Here is a 17,688-nt window from a genome sequence, read left to right as displayed (position 1 = left end):
TTGCATGTCTATGTTTGGGTTCATTTTTCTTTGCGTAATCCAAGGAATCATAAATCATGCCAAAGCCAGCTGTCTTGCCACCACCAAAATGGGTGCTGAATCCAAATACAAAGATATTTGGTGTGGTCTTGTCCGGTTTGGCTAGTTTCCCCCAAATTTCTGTCTTAGGTACTGTTGCCTTTTCAGGTGAAGAACATCAATGAGCATTTGTTTCCACTGAAATAGTCTGTTGGTCATGAACTTCCCTGTGTGGATAGTTACTGTGTTGTTCATGATGGTGGCCAATCTTTAAGCTGCCAGGGAGGAAAAGTCTTTGACTTTCTTAACCCAGAGTTTCCCATAATCTTACTCCCTTTTGGAGGTTCCTGTGTGCTCCTCGCTCCTGTCCTTCTTACCCGAAACTGGGGAAATGTCTTAGTTGCATCCATACACTTTGATGCTGGTGAGGTTAGTCCCTGTGCCACTGAAGGAAAACAGGGAGCAGAGGACACTTGTAGTGAGAGGGTGGGGTTGAGTCCAGTCACTTGGGGAAGAAGGTTCCTTTTCATCTCTTCCCCTCAAGTCTGCTCTTTCATTTCATTCTCAAATCTTTAGGAAAAAGAAGAGAGAGACATTGCTCCTTCCTCACTCCCTAGCCCAAGCCTCTATCCCAGGTAGGCAATTTTTCACTTGTCATCCTCTTTTTATATATATATGTATATATATGTGTGTGTGTGTGTATATACACACACACATACACACATACATATATATACACACACACACACATATATATTTATTGATTTCAAAGAGAAGAAGGGAGCCCGGCCGGGCGTGGCTCAGCGGTTGAGCATCAACCCAGGATCCAGGCGATCGGGGTTCGATTCCCGGTCAGGGCACATGCCCGGGTTGCGGGCTCGATCAATGACTCTTTCATTGATGTTTCTCTCTCTCTATCTCTCTCTCTCCCCCTCTCCTTTCCTCTCTCTAAGATCAATAAAGATATATTAAAAAAACAAAACAAAGAGAAGAGGGAAGAGCTAGAGACAGAAACATCAATGATTAGAGAGTCATCATTGATCAGCTGCCTCCTGCATGCCCCCAACCAGGGACCGAGCCTGCAACCCAGGCATGTGTCCTGACTGGGAATCAAATCTTGATCTGGATCCTAGGCCAATACTCAACCACTGAGCCATGCCCGGCCGGGCTGTCATCCTCTTTTTGTATCTTCTTCAGGTCCCATGTTCTCTAGCCAGGCCTGGGGGGTATAATCCTCCTGGCTTGTTTCCCTCCTGATTCCTGATTCCTTGATGACTATTCTGGGAGCTGAGCCCCAAGGGGCGGGAGCCAGGGAGACAGCAGTGAGTCAGTCCACACTCAGCAGTGACACTCTGGGAGACTGCTTATGTTCTTTCCCATTCCGAGTCTTCACACTTGGCTCCTTCCTGGCCCTGTGTTTCTCAAGCTGAGACCTGGAGGAGTCCACAGATCTATGAATCTCTCTCTGGGGACTTCTCAGACTTCTTATAAAACTTAAATTTTGTGTTTTCATTTTGATGGGTCCTCTTTTAAAAAATAAAATTCATTCTGGATAACTTGGATTACTTTTTTTTAGGAGTTTCAGCGCCTATGTGTGTATCAGGTTTTGTAGTCACAATGGTGACAAGAGAGCACCTGAAGAGACAAAGTTGACCAGTTAACTCAGTGTTTTTCAATATGGGGGCCTATAGGTATGTTCTTAGAACTTCAGTTCTAACTCATTCTTTAGGTGCCAGCAAGCACGTCCCATCCTCAAGGAATGTTCCCTCGGCCCTCATTCACTCTCAGCACCTCACGCTTCTTCACAGCACTGTCACTGCTTACTCTCCCTGGCCAGACTATAAAGTCCATGAGAGCAGGGACTGTGTCTGTCTCATTCACCTGTGTATCCCCACTTCCTAGCATGCTGCCTGGAACATAGCAGGTGCTTCATAAACACACACACACAGAGCAAGAAGAAAACATTACAAAGCAGTGCATTTGTAGCAAAGTATAGTTTCTTTTCATTGAAAGAAACTGATCTTTGAAGGGTCATCAGAATGGCCCTCTCAGTTAAGGCACACATAATACAAATTAGCAACCTTTGTCCGGGGATTAGGGTGTAATCAAACGTTTTGTAACTCATTCTAGACTTCCTGCATTTCCCAGAAATCCCTGAAATGGAAAGAGGAAGAGGGAGGGAGAAAAGATAGATTAATTTTCAACAGGAGCCCCGGGATTCCAAGAATCAGAGTATTTGGCCGTAGGGGAAACGGGGTGGCAGTGTACTTCGGTTACTCTGGCACAGAACCCAGAAATAAAACTTGAAAAAAGTCAAGGTTAGTGAGTCCCACACAAAACAGGGAGTGGAGTGTTTTGCCACACATCTGTGGATGATGACACTATTTTCCTTCCTGGCTGTCCTGGCATGGTCCTTGTAGGCTGCGGCACAGTGGTAGGGCGTTGAAGACCAAGAAAAGGAGCGGCGGTGAGGTCCGGAGAGCGGAGTTCTCCTGTCCTGAAGAGCCCGGGGGTCCAACCTGTGCAGGCTGCTGGGCAAGCAAGGCTGAACCACAAAGGGACCTACGTCTTCCATTAGGAGGAAGAGGCCCAGTTTTCCGCCGATACACCCAGTGGAGCAGATTATACCAGTTACATCTGCAAAATATACGACGCACTACGGAGCACCGAGCAAGCGGTGAAGGGAATGGGGCGAGGCTAGTCCAGAATCCTGCCGTTCCAAGCGTGGCCGCCAGGAGCTCGTTAGAAATGCAGAATCGCAGGCCGCATCCCAGACTTCCTAAAGCAGAACCTGCAACTTCAGTTCCCCAGGGGATTTGTATGAGCATCAAAATTTGAAAAGCACTAAGATTTCTTGAGGAAGAAGAGCTTGAGGGCCATGATGAATGTGAGGGGCAAGGTGAGGCGAAGCCTCAAGGAAATAGGGCCGGTTGAGGAGAAAGGGGCCTGAGGGTTTCCCCTGGAGCACCCTGGGCAGAATGGGCAAGGAGCGGACGGCTGGCTCCGCCTGGCAGCCCCAACAGAGGGGTGACATCAGCAGCACAGGGCCTGAGGTCGCCGCGGGAGGGCGCGGCCGGTCGGCGGCCGCCGTCACCACCAGCGGCTCCGCCACCCTTCTCTCTCCGCGGCCGCCCCAACCTCCCGCCGCGGGGCCTCTCCGGACTCTGCCCGGCCACCCGCCCGCGCCCAGGGGCTCGGGCTCGGCGCAGCTCGGCTGCCGAGGCCGGGGCTCCCCCGGAGCCGGGAGCCGGGGGCGGGAGTCCGATCCCTGGCAGCCAATCGGGAGGCGGGAGAAGGCCGCCTCCGGTTAGCCCGCGTTTGGGGCGTGACGTCACTGGGCTCGCGTCTCGCGGGCTCCGGGGTGCGCGGTCGGCGTCCTCCCCGCGGCCCTTGTGCCCCGGCCGTCTCTCCGCCGGCGGCGAGACTCTGAGCGCAGCACTCAGCAAGCACTTCGCTTCGCAAGGACAGGTGACCCGAGTGGGCCGGCCAGCGCCACCCGGCTGGACGCTCGGGCGGCCGGGGCCTTTTGGACTCGATGGGTGTCCGTAGTTGGGGCGGCTACCGGACCGCGGGGGATTGTGGACTTTATAGTTCTGGATGCATTCTGGGTGGAACCCAGGCTGGAGCAGGACAGGGATTTTTGGAGGAAACAAATAAGAACTTTGAGGCCCAGGTCCCAGAAGGACAGGAAAGGAGTCTAAATAAGAATATACCATTAGCATTGTTTTGATTTTTTTTTTTTCCAGGTGCCATCTCTTTCCGACACAAACTGTTTACCCACGAGGGAAGGGACCAGGCAGCGAAATGGAAACGCTACCAATCAACCTAGTGGGAGAGAAAAACACCTCTCAACCGCAACAACAGTGGGGAAGGAACCCCAAGAAGAACCTTAATTCAACTGATCAGATTAGGCAGCAGCCCCAAGAACCTCCTACTGACGTTCTTGAACCAAGAACGAGCCCAGATCCAGCCAGCCAAATTCTAGAGAATCCTCAAGGAACTGAAAAACTGGCTGCTGAACTTGAAGAAGACTCCGTTAAGTCTCATGGATCAGCTAGTGAGGTGCCAGAGCCCCTCCAAACTTCCGATCTCTGGAACTGTCCGGATGGGAGCTTTGTCAAGAAGATCATAATCCGTGGCCATGGCCTGGACAAACCCAAGCTGGGCTCCCGCTGCCGGGTACTGGCTTTTGGGTTTCCTTTTGGGTCAGGGCTGCCAGAGGGCTGGACAGAGCTAACTATGGGGTTAGGCCCATGGAGGGAGGGAAGCTGGGGGGAGCTCATAGAGAAATGCTTGGAATCCATGTGTCAAGGTGAGGAGGCAGAGCTTCAGCTCCCTGGGCACTCTGGACCTCCTCTCAGGCTCACACTGGCTTCCTTCACTCAGGGCCAGGACTCCTGGGAGCTGGAGGCCAGCGAGAAGGAGGCCCTGGCCAGGCAAGAACGTGCCAGGGGCACAGAATTATTTCGAGCTGGCAACCCAGAAGGGGCTGCCCAATGCTATGGACGGGCTCTTCGGCTGCTGCTGACTTTACCTCCACCTGGCTCTTCAGAACGAACTGTCCTTCACGCTAACCTGGCTGCCTGCCAGTTGCTGCTAGGGCATCCCCATTTGGCAGCCCAGAGCTGTGACCGGGTGCTGGAGCGGGAGCCTGGGCATTTAAAGGCTTTATACCGAAGGGGGGTTGCCCAGGCTGCCCTTGGGAACCTGGAAAAAGCAACTGCTGACCTCAAGAAGGTGCTGGCGGTAGATCCAAAAAACCGGGCAGCCCAGGAGGAGCTGGGAAAGGTTATCTCTCAGGGGAAGAAACAGGATGCAGGGCTGGCTCAGGGTCTCCGCAAGATGTTTGGCTGATTAAAAGTTAAACCTTAAAAGAGACAGGAACCTGTGAATCGTGGTCTGTGCTGTGAGATTTGGGGAGGTGGGGGCAGAGGGAGGGTTTCAGCCCATATCCCATTCCCAGCTTTTGCCTTCCTAGGGGAGATAGCTGTAGCCTCCGTGCACCTCTTGCCCTTTTTTACCCTTACGAAGTCATGGTCACATGTGCTATACTTTAGGGGGCTTACCCGTGTTCAAAGAGGAATAGAAGCTGTCTGAACTCCTAAAATCTAGAACTGGCTGGGGGAGCGGGCGGACCTTTAGAGCCCGGGAACTACATCTCCCAGGCGCTTTCTGGCCGGGTCTCCTCCGCGCATGCGCAAGTGCCGGCCCCGCCGCGCTCCCATTGGCCCGGCCTGTAGAGCCGCCCCTTCTGCGGACGCAGGTGCTCAGCGCCCGGGGCTCCTACTGGCCGGAATAGCTTCCGGGACGTCTCCCTTTTTGAAGCGTCTGCTCTTTAGTTGCTGAGGGCGAGAGGCGGGCCTTGGGAACCGGCTCATGGTTGGGGGGCGGGGGAAAGATGGCGGAGCTCATGCTCCTCAGCGAGATTGCGGACCCGACGCGATTTTTCACGGACAACTTGCTGAGCCCGGAGGACTGGGGTGCGTGGAAGGAGGCCTCGGGGACGGGAAGGCTGTGGCGTCCTGTGCCCGGAGGCACGGGGCGAGGAAGCGGAGCCCCAAAGAGGAAGGCCGGGCAACTACGAACCCACCTTCCGAAGGAGGGCGGAGCGGGGACGCCGCCGTGCCTTCGGGGGTGCGGGAGTTGGGGGAGACCGCCGCTTCCCGCAGCAACGTCGAGTTGTTCCGGGGTCGGGAAGGAGGGACTGAAGCAGTTGGGCTGTATCACTTTTCAAGTGGGCGGGCGGTGGGTCCGGCCGCGCAGATCCAATGAGGCTGGAGCGAGGGCTGTGTGGACCGGCGGGCCGGGCCCCCGGACAGCCCCCGACACCGCGCCTCTTGCAGACTGCGCCCTGTACACCGGCCTGGATGAGGTGGCTGAGGAGCCGACGCAGCTCTTCCGCTGCCCGGAGCAGGACGTCCCGGTACTGCTCCCGGCAGCCTTGGCTCTTCCCCTCGGAGGGTGGGAGTGGCCCCAGAACCTGGGCTCATCCCCAGGCCAGAGCTCCTTTGGAGCTATCCGTTCTCTCTCACAGTCCTGCCACCCAGTATCCTCCCTTTTCAGTTTGGCAGCAGCATGCTGGATGTGGGGATGGATGTCAGCCCCCCCGAACCTCCATGGGACCCCCTTCCTATCTTCCCGGGTAAGATACCTATCGCATGGGATTCCTTCAGCCTTCCAGAAATCCTCATCTTCCCCGTTTCCCAGAAACCATGCAACCCCGTGTCCTCACACCTCCACACGAGTGCCCTTTAACACCTTACCTGTGTTCCTCCCGCCTTGGCGGGGTGAGGACCCCTCACTTGCATGTCCTTGGGCACTTTTTGGACTCTTCTCAGGCTCTACCTCCTAGTTATTTTCTAACCCCTTTTCCACCAGATCTTCAAGTGAAGTCTGAACCGTCTTCTCCCTGCTCTTCCTCCTCTCTCAGCTCCGAATCCTCGCTTCTTTCCACAGAGCCCTCCAGCCAGGTGAGAAAGCCATCTCCCCACTTCTCTCAGTGGCAAGGACTCTGCTCCACTCTTGCCTCCTATAGGTGCTGAGGATTGATTTGTGTGTGGGGTGGGGGAGCTTCTTCCCTCCCTTTGTCATTTCTTTAACATTCTCATTTGCTACATCACCATTCTGGTTTCTAGAAGTTAAAGTGGAATCTTTTTAATATATAGAGATATGTGGCACCATGCTGGGGCTGAGAATTCTGCCCAAGTTGTCCACTCTAAGGCAATATTTGAAATCATGAGATGTTATCAATCCTCCAAGGAATAAAGCAGAAGGAGAGAACCGGGGGCCAGAGACAGCTTAGGGAGATGCCAAGTACCATTCAAACCAGAATGTCAGATAATTGGCGTTTGTAAGCTGTGAAGCTTTTGTTCTTGCTCTTACTCTTGACACCTTCCTTGTTTTCTTTTCTTCTTTTTCCCCTCCTGCTTCCCATCTACTCTCACCCAGGCCCCTGGTGTAGGGGAGGTACTAGTTGTGAAGATAGAGTCCTTGGCACCCCCACTCTGCCTCCTGGGAGATGATCCAACATGCCCGACTGAAACTGTCCAGATCAATATGGGCCCCACCTCTGATGATCCCTCAGGTAATAACAGCCTGCCCCCACCCCCAGGCTTTACCAGGTAGAGCATGTGAGCATTTGTGAGCATGTATATGTGCGTGGGGGGGGGGGGGGTCAGGTAGCCAGACAAGGAGGAAAAGGTGGGAGGGGAAATGGCAGATAACCAGGAGAGAGGCGAGGAGTGGGAGGGAGAATTTTAGGAAACCACAGCAAGGGCAGCACTGAAGAGATGGGTGTGATTTTGCTTTCTTTTTTTTTTTGGTTCCTAGTATCCTGTGGTATAATTTAACTTCCTGTTGCTTTGCGTGTTTTAAAGACTTTGGATAGTTTAAGAAGTATTTATTTATGTTATTTTTTCACTCTAACGTGTTATTATAAAAAATCTTAAACGTACAGAAAAGTTGGAATGCTATATACCCAACTCCTAGGTCTTACAACATTATTTATGCTATTTTTTCAGTGTTATCGGGTCTAGGCACCCTTTTGTGTTTATTCAGTAAACATTTATTGAGTATCTACTCCATGCCATGTACTGGACAAGATGCTGGGGATGTAAAGATGAGAAAGACATGACCAACACTGACTTGAGAATCTTGTAGTGTGGTGGGGGAGAAAGACAGGTACCAGTCCACATAGGTGTGGTCATTGTAGGATAGAGGTCATCATAGGGTGCTGGGCATCTCACCTAGTGGGGATGAATCAGGGATATGCTGCTAGAGGACATGTTTCCTGTGCTGAGTTTTGAAGGACACATGGAAATTAGCCAGAAGGAGAGTATGGAGATTGACAAGTGTATCTCTTCAGAGTGGATATGAGCAGGGAATGGGGAATGGCAAGGAGCTGTAGAGGCTGCAGAGCCAGGTGGGAACCCTGCTAAGGGACTCTTGGCTTTTATCCTGTGTGCAATTGGGAGCCTTTGAAGAATCAAGTAGGAGAGCAGTATGATTAGGAAGATGTCTCTGGTGGCAGAGTAGAGAATGGATTGCAGAGAGGCAGCACTGGAGGCAGGAGGCAGAGGACCAAGGAACAGGTTCCTGGAGTTAATCGAGTAAGGTATTTGGATGCCGAGAAGAAGGCAAAAAGAATGAAGTAGAATGGATGAGTTGCAGTGACGTCCTGGGCATTGGGCAGGAGTCAAATAGAATGCCTGGGTTTCTGGCTGGGGCAGTCATTCAGTGGGTGACGGTACTGTTCACTGGATAGAGACTGTAAAAGCAGGAGCCCTCTGATCAAGGAGCACGATGAATTCAGGGTTGGACAGGCTGATTGTTAATTTCAAAGTGCCTTCAGGGTTTCCTGGCACTGCTTCTCCAACCAGAAGCAAGAGGGCAAGGTATTCTAGTGATGTAATCCATTCATTTTTCCTCCTGGGGCTCATAGGACAGGGAATGATGGAGAGTGCATTTGGAGGAACAAACAGATCGTAACCAGTACGTTACTAAAAGTTACAAAGAAGACAAACGAATTAAGGATTGAAAAGCCTTTGACGGCAAAAAGATTGTTGATGACTTTGCAAACAGTTGTGTTACTGGAGTCAGATTCTCCCCTATGACTTATATTTTTGGAGGGCCTGTACTTTACTCATCACTTTGATAGACATGAGGCATAAGACAGGGTCCTTGCTTTTGGAGAGTTTCATGTGGGTTATAACCTATACTTAATAGCTCAATTAGTGGTTACCCCTCAGGATGGGATCTGCATGGCTGGTGGACAAGGAAGGGAAGGAGATTCACTTTTTACTGAATTCCCCTTTGTTCCTTTGGGATTTTTGTATCACATGACTGTATTGCCTATTCAAAAATATAAATTGATTTGAAATTTTAGAATAGCAATATTGGTGATCATATAATTAAATACCTAAATGAGTGGTATGGACCAGAGGTAGTGCCAGACTATTGACCTTGGGGCTGAATCTGGTCCTCAGATGAATTTTATTTCACCTACATGGGGCAATCAACTGGTGTTACAGATAGATTTAACAGAGGCCATGAAGGCTCAGGTGATTGAGGCTCTGTAATTTCATGTCTGGGAAGCTGCCAGGCGTAGGAAGGGAATTTGTGTGAAAGGACAAAGAGTGAGCTCTGTGTAAGTCTAGTTGAATTTGTGTGAATGGTGGGGCATGAGAATAGAAGTGACCAGCAGGGAGCTTGGGAGTCAGGATCAGGGTGCAGGGGATCCATCATGGGCCGAGACACAGAATTGGCAGTGGTCAGCATGGAGATGTGTGATAGCACTGGGCCAGGGCAGATGAGAATCCAGCCAGGCAGGAGTGTGGCCCATAGGAATGCTGCAGACTCTCTCTGCTTGTGCCTCCTCTATGTGAATTGACCAGGTCTGTGAGGAAGAAACGGATAGCAGAGGGCAAAGATAGCCTTGAGGAAAACTGAGCAGTGGTGAGAAAAATGAAGGAGCTCTGAAGAGGAAAGCTGGGTAGAGGTGGAGGAGAGCATACAGACAGCAGCCCCAGGGCACCTCCACCTTCTGGATTGCCTGCCTAGGGCCAGAATAACTTTATTTGTAGGTACAAGGAGAAATGACCATGTCCCCATTTTCCCATCTTAACCTTCTCCTTCACTGTTTATCTGACATCCAGCTGTTTATCTCATCCTGCCACCCTACAGGTGTCCAGACCAAGACAGAACCTGTCTCTCCATCTTCCTCCATCAACTCTGAGGCTTCCTTGGTCTCTGCAGATTCCCCCAACCAGGTGAGCATCAATGCCCCACTCCAGGCACTGCAGTGACTTCCTTTCTCACTCTCTAAGGTCGGAGAGCTTTTTCTTCTTCAGCTCCTTCTCCTTGGCACACCTCACTCACAGGTTTTCTGGAATGCCCCATAGACTTTTATAGGAAAGGAGGTACTGGAAGTGAAGACAGAGTCTCCAGCTCCTCAAGGGTGTCTCCTACGGGATGTCCCAGGCCCCCCGCTTGGAGCTGTCCAGATCAGCATGGGTTCATCCCCCGATGGCTCCTCAGGTAATGGGGTCTCCTACACGGGTCTCTGGCAAAAGGCCTACAGTGCTGACATTCCTTCTTCCTTTCACCTTTTCTCAGGCAAAGCCCTGCCTGCCCGGAAGCCACCACTGCAGCCTAAACCTGTGGTGATAACCACTGTCCCAGTGCCACCTAGAGCCATGCCTCCCAGCACCGCTGTCCTTTTGCAGCCCCTTGTCCAGCCTCCTCCAGGTATTGAGGAAGGAAAGAAGGAGTCGGGCTGGATTGACTTTCTAAGGGAGCTCACAGCCACTGAGGCCCTTGGGTGCTTAGGTGTGGACACAGAACCCCACCTAACTTACAGCTCTCTGACCTCTTTCTCCTGCTCACTTGTCCCAGTGTCCCCAGTTGTCCTTATTCAAGGTGCTATACGAGTCCAGCCTGAGGGGCCAGCCCCCCCTGCTCCACGGCCTGAGAGGAAGAGCATTGTTCCAGCTCCTATGCCTGGGAACTCCCGCCCACCTGAAGTGGACGTAAGTATTTGGGAGCAGAGAAGTAGGGCTAGTAATGGGAATGGAAGAGGGAAGTCTGTTGTGGAAGGGAACTGTGGAATGAAGAGAGAGCAAAAAGGGAGGAAGCAGACCCTTAAGATGATCCTGAAGGTCAGAGTGGACCCCTCTTTATGTACAAGTATCAGCTTTATGTGGTTTTAGGGTCCTTCTGTTTGTTTTCAAACTGCAGATGGTGAAGTGGGGGTGGTCTCAGTAAACCAAAGGCAGAGGAGTCATTCTGTGTTGTGGTTGTGGCAGTAGTTGGAAAAGGGAGGCTGCTTCCTCTAGGGGAAAGCCAGTTAGCAAGGTTAAATTTCAGGCCGTAAAAAGGAGAACTGAGAAGAGAAACTAGTCACCAAGGAGAGGAACTGAGGTCCCACTGGGAACCAGGATGGAGGACGTTCTTCCTACAGTCTAACTTTTCTCAGCTCTGAGAACAGGAGCAGGGAGTGGTTAGGAGAGGACCCTCTCCCTGAAATGTTTTAGGAGAGGGAATACCCCTCCTCCTCTCATGCTGTGAGCAGGGTCAGGAAGGCAGGAGAGTGGCCCCCAGGAGCTTTGGGTAATCAGCCTCTGGAGTTGAGGGGCATGGTTCCCCTCCCCTACACATTTTTCATTCTCCTGTTAACCCTCCGGCTGCCTAGGCCAAGCTGCTGAAGCGGCAGCAGCGAATGATCAAGAACCGGGAGTCAGCTTGCCAGTCCCGGAGGAAGAAGAAGGAGTACCTGCAGGGGCTGGAGGCAAGGCTGCAGGCTGTCCTCGCTGACAACCAGCAGCTGCGCCGGGAGAATGCTGCCCTCCGGCGGCGGCTGGAAGTCCTGTGGGCCGAGGTGAGACTTCTGTCCTTGGGAGACCAAATACAGGCTCCTTGGGAGGACTCACCCACACTCTCTTGTCTCTTCCTCTGTGCCTTAGAACAGCGAGCTCAAGTTAGGGTCTGGAAACAGGAAGGTGGTCTGCATCATGGTCTTCCTTCTCTTCATTGCCTTCAACTTTGGGCCTGTCAGGTGAGACCCTCCTTGCTCCCCAGAACCTTGCAGGGTAGAGCTCACCCCCAACCACCTGATTGATTGCTGTTTAGGTGCCCCCCCTTTATCCCACTCACACAGAGACAGCTGTGGTGTCCCCGGCACAGGGGTGTACCCAGCATTCCCTTCTTGTTCCATCATTAATCTCATAAATGGTACATCCTGGGGTAGGTGGTGTTGAGAGATTTAAGTGCTTCCTGAGATCTAGGCTCTAGGGTAAGCCTCTCCTTTTGTTTCCTGGGCCTATGAGGGAGGGACCCTTCTCATTCCATCTAACTGGTGAAGAGAGTCAATCTTGTAGAGCAGGTGGGCTATCTTCAGAGCCCATGCCCTTAACTAGCCCCTCAATAAAGCTGGTATTCTCCCTCGTGCTCTGTCCTTCCCTGTCCTCAGCATCAGTGAGTCTCCTTCAGCTCCCGTCTCTCCTCGGATGAGTGGAGAGGAGCCTCTACCCCGGAGACACTTGCTGGAGTTCTCAGCACAGTTACCCGTTCATGGAGCTGAGCCCCTCCAGGACTCCTCCCAGGGCCCCGAGGAGCCCCAGGCCAGCTTCAAGGGCCGGCCAAGTTTCAGGTGAGGAGAAGGTCCTCTCTCTCTTGGGGGTGCTGTGTATCTTCCCCACATTCACCATTCCTTTTTGAGGGAAGCCAGTTGCTCCAGCATCACAGCCTTCCCTGCAGGCGTGCTGGGCAGCTGCGATCACTGCTTCCTCCCTGCCTTGTTCCAGGAACCTGACAGCTCTCCCTGGGGGTGCCAGGGAGCTGCTGCTGAGAGACCTGGACCAGCTCTTCCTCTCCTCGGACTGCCGGCACTTCAACCGAACCGAGTCCCTGAGGTGCGGGGGACCCATGGCTGGGCACCTCCCCTGCCATTCATTCTGTCCCTGTGTTCTGGAGCACCATCTCTCCTTCCTGCTCTGCTCCCTCCTGTGTGTGGGCAAGGAAAGTGGGAGCCTTGGCCTGGCACGGAGGTGCTCCCCTCCTCTGCTTCCCCAGGCTTGCTGATGAGCTGAGCGGCTGGGTGCAGCGCCACCAGAGAGGCCGGCGGAAGATGCCCCGGAGGGCCCAGGAGAGACAGGGAACAAGGGAACGTTCTGGGGGTTTTGAGGATCAAGTCCTTGTAGAGGTTTGAGGGATTGTTGAGGAATTGGCAGGGTGGGTGTGAGGTGGTGTCACCTTCCAGGGGTCGTCTCTCTTTCGTTCCTCCCTTCGCCGCCTTCAGATCCTTAGACACTTCTCCTTCCAGAAGTTTCAGGGATGGAAGAAGTTGCCTCCAGTTAAGGCAGTCCCCACTCAACCCCCGGGGCCCCCAGAAAGGTGAGTCTGGGGGGCTTTCTTATTAAGTGGAGCTCCATTCTGAAGAGCTATACCCCCAAGAGCTGGCCTGTGCTGTCACCACTACCACCAATGGCATTATGCCTCCCTCGTCCACTGGGGGTCTCCTATCTCTTTCTCTCATCTTCTCCCGCTTCCCCAATGGGAATGGGGTACTGGGCTGTTCCTCCCAAATCCTGTTTCCCCACCTCCCTAGGGATTCTGTGGGCCAGCTGCAGCTGTATCGCCACCCGGACCGTTCACAGCCAGAGTTCCTAGATGCAATTGACCGACGGGAAGACACATTTTATGTTGTCTCCTTCCGGCGGGTAAGCTCCTCCCGGCCCATCCCCATCACCCTGGGTGTCCCGGCAGTGTGTGTCCAGGTTGAGGCTGAGGAGTAGCTCCATGTCTTTTCCTCCACCCTCCCCGCCAGGACCACCTGCTGCTCCCAGCCATCAGCCACAACAAGACCTCTCGGCCCAAGATGTCCCTGGTGATGCCCGCCATGGCCCCCAATGGTAATTCCTTCCCTACCGGGTATGGAGAGGGGTCCTGAAATTAAGGAGAGGACGCACTCAGATAGGGATACCCAGCATGAGGAGCCGAGGGGATGAGGGAAGTGGGACATTCCAGAGAGATGCTAGATTCCTGGGGAGAAGAAGCAGGAAATGGGTGCGGAGCAGAACAGATGCAGGCGGCTGATGGGAAGAAGGCAGGTGTGGTCTGCCCGTGGTGAGGGGGCTTGGGTAGGTGCTGGGCTGAGGGGCGGGCTGGGAACCTGCCAGGCTCTCACCTCCTTTTTTTTCTTGATGTCCTCTCCTCTGTGACCTCACATTCATCACTGTCATTCTTTTCCTTCCTTTCCCTCACCCTGCACCGACTCCATCCCTGCCTTCTCACTAACTCCTGCTGTGTATCCGCCCGGTCCCCACTGCCCTTTCTTCCCTGTCCACTCCTGCTTTTCCAACCCCCCCTCTCTGATTTCCGCCCCTTTCTCTTCCTCAACTCCTCCTCACAGAGACCCTGTCAGGCCGGGGTCCCCCTGGGGACTATGAGGAGATGATGCAGATCGAGTGTGAGGTCATGGATACCAGGGTGATTCACATCAAGACCTCCACGGTGCCCCCCTCGCTCCGAAAACAGCCGTCCTCCACCCCGGGCAATGCCACGGGTGGCCCTCTGCCAGGTTCTGCAGCTGGCCAGGCCCCCCAGGCTCCCCACCGGCCCCTCTACCTCAATCACCCCTGACCTCTGCCTTTCCTGCTGACTTAGGACTGGGCAGGGAGGGGTTACAGATGGGACTGTTTCTTATTTCCCTGATCCCCGGGCTTGGGCAATTAGTAATGGAAGGACTGGGAGTGGGGGTTAAGCACTTATTTAGAGGTGAAGGGGTTCACCTCTTACCCCTTTTTGGAATATAGGGCTCCTCTCATTTCTTTGAACCCCCAGCTCCTGCTGCTTTCTTTGAGGGTATTGAGTGAGGGTAAGGTTTGGGGTGGGTGGGCTGGCTCTTGACTCTTTCGCTTCTCTGTTTGGGGTGTGGAGGTGGGACTGTGGTCCCTAGGCGGGACAAGGGCCATTTTTACATGTTGGAGTGTGTTTCTGGGTGTAAAGGAAGGGCAGTGGGAAAGATCAGATTTATGTATGTGCATATCTTTTTAAAATTATTATTACTAAATAAACAACTTGGAGGGAGTTAAAAGGAATGGTGGCTACCTTCCTGGCTCATGATGGGGCATTTGGGGGAACGGCTTTTCCAGGCCAGGGTATCAGAGTTAAGCATAGAAGACAGCTGGCTCTGGGGTGGGCTGGGTGTGGGATCGCAGACCTCATGTCGTCCCCTTGCCCTGCAGCACATGTATGTCTGTGGGCGGGGTTGGGTGGGGGAGGGATGTCCCATGGTGTCACAGCCAAGAGGATACAGATCCTGGAATGTGTCTGAGTAAACAGGAAGGACAGGGGGCCCCACGCCCTTTGGGGTGAGCAGCCTCCCTGGGTCCCCTGCATTCTACCAGGTTCCCCCTCCCCTCACTTTCCAGGACAAACAACTGAGCTGGGGCCCCAGGGCTGTGAGCCAGAAAGGAGGGGCCATAGTGGAGAAGGGGCTGTGTTTGGCAAGGAGGGGCTGTTGAGCATCATCTGTCTTAGCCCAGAACTGGAGGAGACTGAGACCAGAGGGTCCAGTTGAAAGGAAAGGACAAGAGCGGGTACTGGCAAGGCTGTGCTTTCTAATTAGGAGGAAGGAGAGCAGGACAAAGGGTAGGGGGCAAGTCTCACCCAACCTGTGGGGATCCCCGTCAGTGGCTCCTGTCCAGCAGCTCCTCTGACTCCTGCAGGAGTGCCCTGGGTCAGCAGCAGGGTGTGGGCTGGGGCTGGGCTCAACGCCCAGATGACTGGACAGGGGCCACCTGGGCCACAAGCCCAGGCCTGAAGGGGGAGGAAGAACCTCACGTGTCCAGCCAGGCCCCCCCTCCCCATTACTGTGTTTGGGGAGAAAACAGAGTAACTGTGGCAACCTGGAACAGTGCTGTCCCCCTTGAGGGCAGCCTGGCTCTTCAGCCAGCACTTCCTGTCTCAGGGTCCCTCAGCCTTACCCAGGCAGCGAGAGCAAGGACCACCCGAGCCGGCCTTTCTCAGTGGCTGTCCTCGTTATGTAACTAAGCCTTGGTTTCCTCCTGTTAAATGGGATACCTGTCCTGCTCTCAGGGTTGATGTGAGGGAGAAAGATGCTGTTCATATTGCCTGGTGTGTAGTAGACACACCTTTCCCTCCGTGCTCCTTGCTCCATTTACATTGTCCTTTTCTCTGGTCTGCTTTTATGGGGGGGAGGGGGAGGCCTTTGGGGTAGCACTTGCAGCTCCTATGGCTGAGTGACAAGGGACAGCTGCACTTGGTGTGAACCGGGAGTCAGACTCTCTTGGCTGGGTGGGAGAGTGGGTGGTAGGAACAGTAAGAGGCGTGGAGAGTGGTGTGCCAGGGTGGTTGAGGAAGGACAGTCTCTGGGCTGCCGCCCTCGCCCTTGGGGCCCATAAAGATCTCCAGCCACAGCCCCTGTCCAGGGCCACCTCAGCCTACGGCCACTGTCACTGCTGCACCTCCATAGGCCCTTCCTGTCCCAGGCCCTTTGACTTTGTGATCTGCTGTTTTACTTCCTCGGTATCCTGCCCTTTGTTCTTATCACTGCTGACCATTGTCTCTACTCTTATTTGCTCTAGATTTCTCTCCTACCTTTCTTTGCCCTCTACCCACCAGGACTCACCTTCTCCTTCTGACCCAGTCGCTGTTCTCTGCTCATCTTTTTGTTTCCTGCCTCTCTGGTGTTTTCCCTTCCTCCTCTGCCTCACAGCCTTCCTTCCTTTTTTCTTGCTCCTCTCACCTCCTGCTGCTGAGCCTTTGCTGCCTCCTCCCTTTCATGCCACCCTGCCCCCATTTCCCTTTCCACTGCTTCCTCCACACGCTCCGTGATTTCCTCTCTCCTCCCGCCTCAGCCCCCCTCCCCTTCACTTCCCACCCAGTCCTCTATTCTCCCCAGCTGTGGGGCCAGACTGGAGAGCCGAGCGTTTGCCTCATCGTTCTGCTATGGCTCTGGATACAGCACATCTGGATTCAGGGGCCCAGATGTGTGGTTGCCACAGCGACCTCAGTCCCTCTGGTAAATACGGGCGCCCACCCGCCTGAGAGCAGAGAACAAAACAATTGTGTGACTTTGTTTTGTCACGAGATAGAAATGTCCTCCCTCCTCCCTTCTCCCCACACCCACATCTCCAGGCAGAGGAAGCTCTGAGGGTCCAAACTTTCTTCCTGTGGCTCTCTTGCCCCAGTTCAGCCCAGGCCTCTTAATTCTCTCCCATCTTCATCTCAGACTCAGTCTTTTCTCTCCATGTTCTTCCTCTCCATCTCCCAGCCCCAAATCTCAATGATGAAATGTTGACCCCCTGTCTTATACTTGGCGATTTCTTCTGACTGAATCTACGTAATGACGCAGGAAGCAGTTCCAGAAACTGAGATGGTCACCATCCGTTCTCAAGGAGTCCTTCCAGGGGCCCCTTCATTTGTGTCTGCCCCGAGTCTTCAGTCTTCCAGGGCTCCCCTTTGGGAAGGGAGAGAACACAGGCTTTGGCATCAGAGAACCTGCATTGAGGCCACCTTCACTGCCACTGGCAGAGTCCCTTGAACAAGTCTCTCCCATCTCTGAGCCTCCGTTTCATAAAACGCCTGCACTGTGGGAAAGTGCTGTGTGCCGGCAGCTCAGGTCCAGATGTTCTGTCTTCCCCTCGCGGGGACCGCTTCCTTGGATCAGAGCCCCTGGCCTGCCCTCCCCCCTCCTTCCCCTTCAGGTCCTTGCCCTTAATTGCCCTCACTCTCCTTGTCTTCCTTCCCTTCTAGCCTTTCCCTCCCTCCCTCTCCATGTCTACCCTTATCCTCACAAGGTCAGGACAGGAACTTGGAGGTTCATTCAAGGATGGAGACCTGGAGCTGAAGTCACTGGACCAGGGTTCAGACAACAGCAGAGCATGTGGACAGTTCTCAACAATACCCCTTTCTGCCTGCCACCCGACACCTCAGTGAAGGTGACCCACTTGGACCACTAGGCTCCCCTGCCTTACGCCTGGGGCTCCCCTACCAGAAGCTCTCCCGTCTTCTCTCCCAGACCTTTCACAGTTCAGTGTCGACAGGCACTTAACCAGGCACCTGCTCTGCAAGGCCTGGCACTTTCCTGACATGCAAATGGGAGATAAGCTCCTGGGGGGACATGAGAGCCTGAAGTCTGGGGCTTCAAAT

General features: G+C 53.7%; 2 protein-coding genes across 11 annotated transcripts; both read left to right on the top strand.

Moving 5' to 3' along the window:
• The first annotated feature begins 1,494 nt into the window (after positions 1-1,494).
• On the top strand, positions 1,495-4,893 carry FKBPL (FKBP prolyl isomerase like). Of its 6 annotated transcripts, none has more exons than XM_081140837.1 (3): positions 1,495-2,917; positions 3,765-4,197; positions 4,405-4,887. In XM_081140837.1, exons 2-3 carry the CDS (start codon positions 3,823-3,825, stop codon positions 4,870-4,872), a joined length of 843 nt encoding a protein of 280 aa, XP_080996963.1. In that variant the 5' UTR covers positions 1,495-2,917; positions 3,765-3,822; the 3' UTR covers positions 4,873-4,887. The 6 variants fall into 6 exon arrangements, with proteins under 6 accessions (XP_080996963.1, XP_080996962.1, XP_080996959.1 ...); XM_081140838.1 differs by lacking the exon at positions 1,495-2,917 and adding an exon at positions 2,941-3,486; XM_081140836.1 differs by having other exon boundaries at positions 1,495-2,695; positions 3,765-4,893.
• Positions 4,894-5,294: 401 nt separating this feature from the next.
• ATF6B (activating transcription factor 6 beta) lies at positions 5,295-14,612 on the top strand. Of its 5 annotated transcripts, none has more exons than XM_081140400.1 (18): positions 5,295-5,498; positions 5,862-5,941; positions 6,082-6,160; positions 6,397-6,488; positions 6,967-7,102; positions 9,700-9,785; positions 9,918-10,053; positions 10,132-10,263; positions 10,411-10,544; positions 11,207-11,392; positions 11,478-11,569; positions 11,984-12,163; positions 12,318-12,425; positions 12,586-12,715; positions 12,836-12,906; positions 13,121-13,232; positions 13,340-13,424; positions 13,925-14,612. In XM_081140400.1, the coding sequence occupies exons 1-18, from the start codon at positions 5,417-5,419 to the stop codon at positions 14,152-14,154; spliced, it is 2,151 nt and encodes a 716-aa protein (XP_080996526.1). In that variant the 5' UTR covers positions 5,295-5,416; the 3' UTR covers positions 14,155-14,612. The 5 variants fall into 5 exon arrangements, with proteins under 5 accessions (XP_080996526.1, XP_080996524.1, XP_080996528.1 ...); XM_081140398.1 differs by having other exon boundaries at positions 5,331-5,498; positions 12,812-12,906; XM_081140399.1 differs by having other exon boundaries at positions 5,395-5,498; positions 12,839-12,906.
• The last annotated feature ends 3,076 nt before the right edge of the window (positions 14,613-17,688 follow it).

The sequence above is a fragment of the Miniopterus schreibersii genome (assembly GCF_964146895.1).
Source record: "Miniopterus schreibersii genome assembly, chromosome: 6".
Taxonomy (NCBI): Eukaryota; Metazoa; Chordata; class Mammalia; order Chiroptera; family Miniopteridae; genus Miniopterus; species Miniopterus schreibersii.
This window is presented reverse-complemented; position numbering and strand designations above follow the sequence as displayed.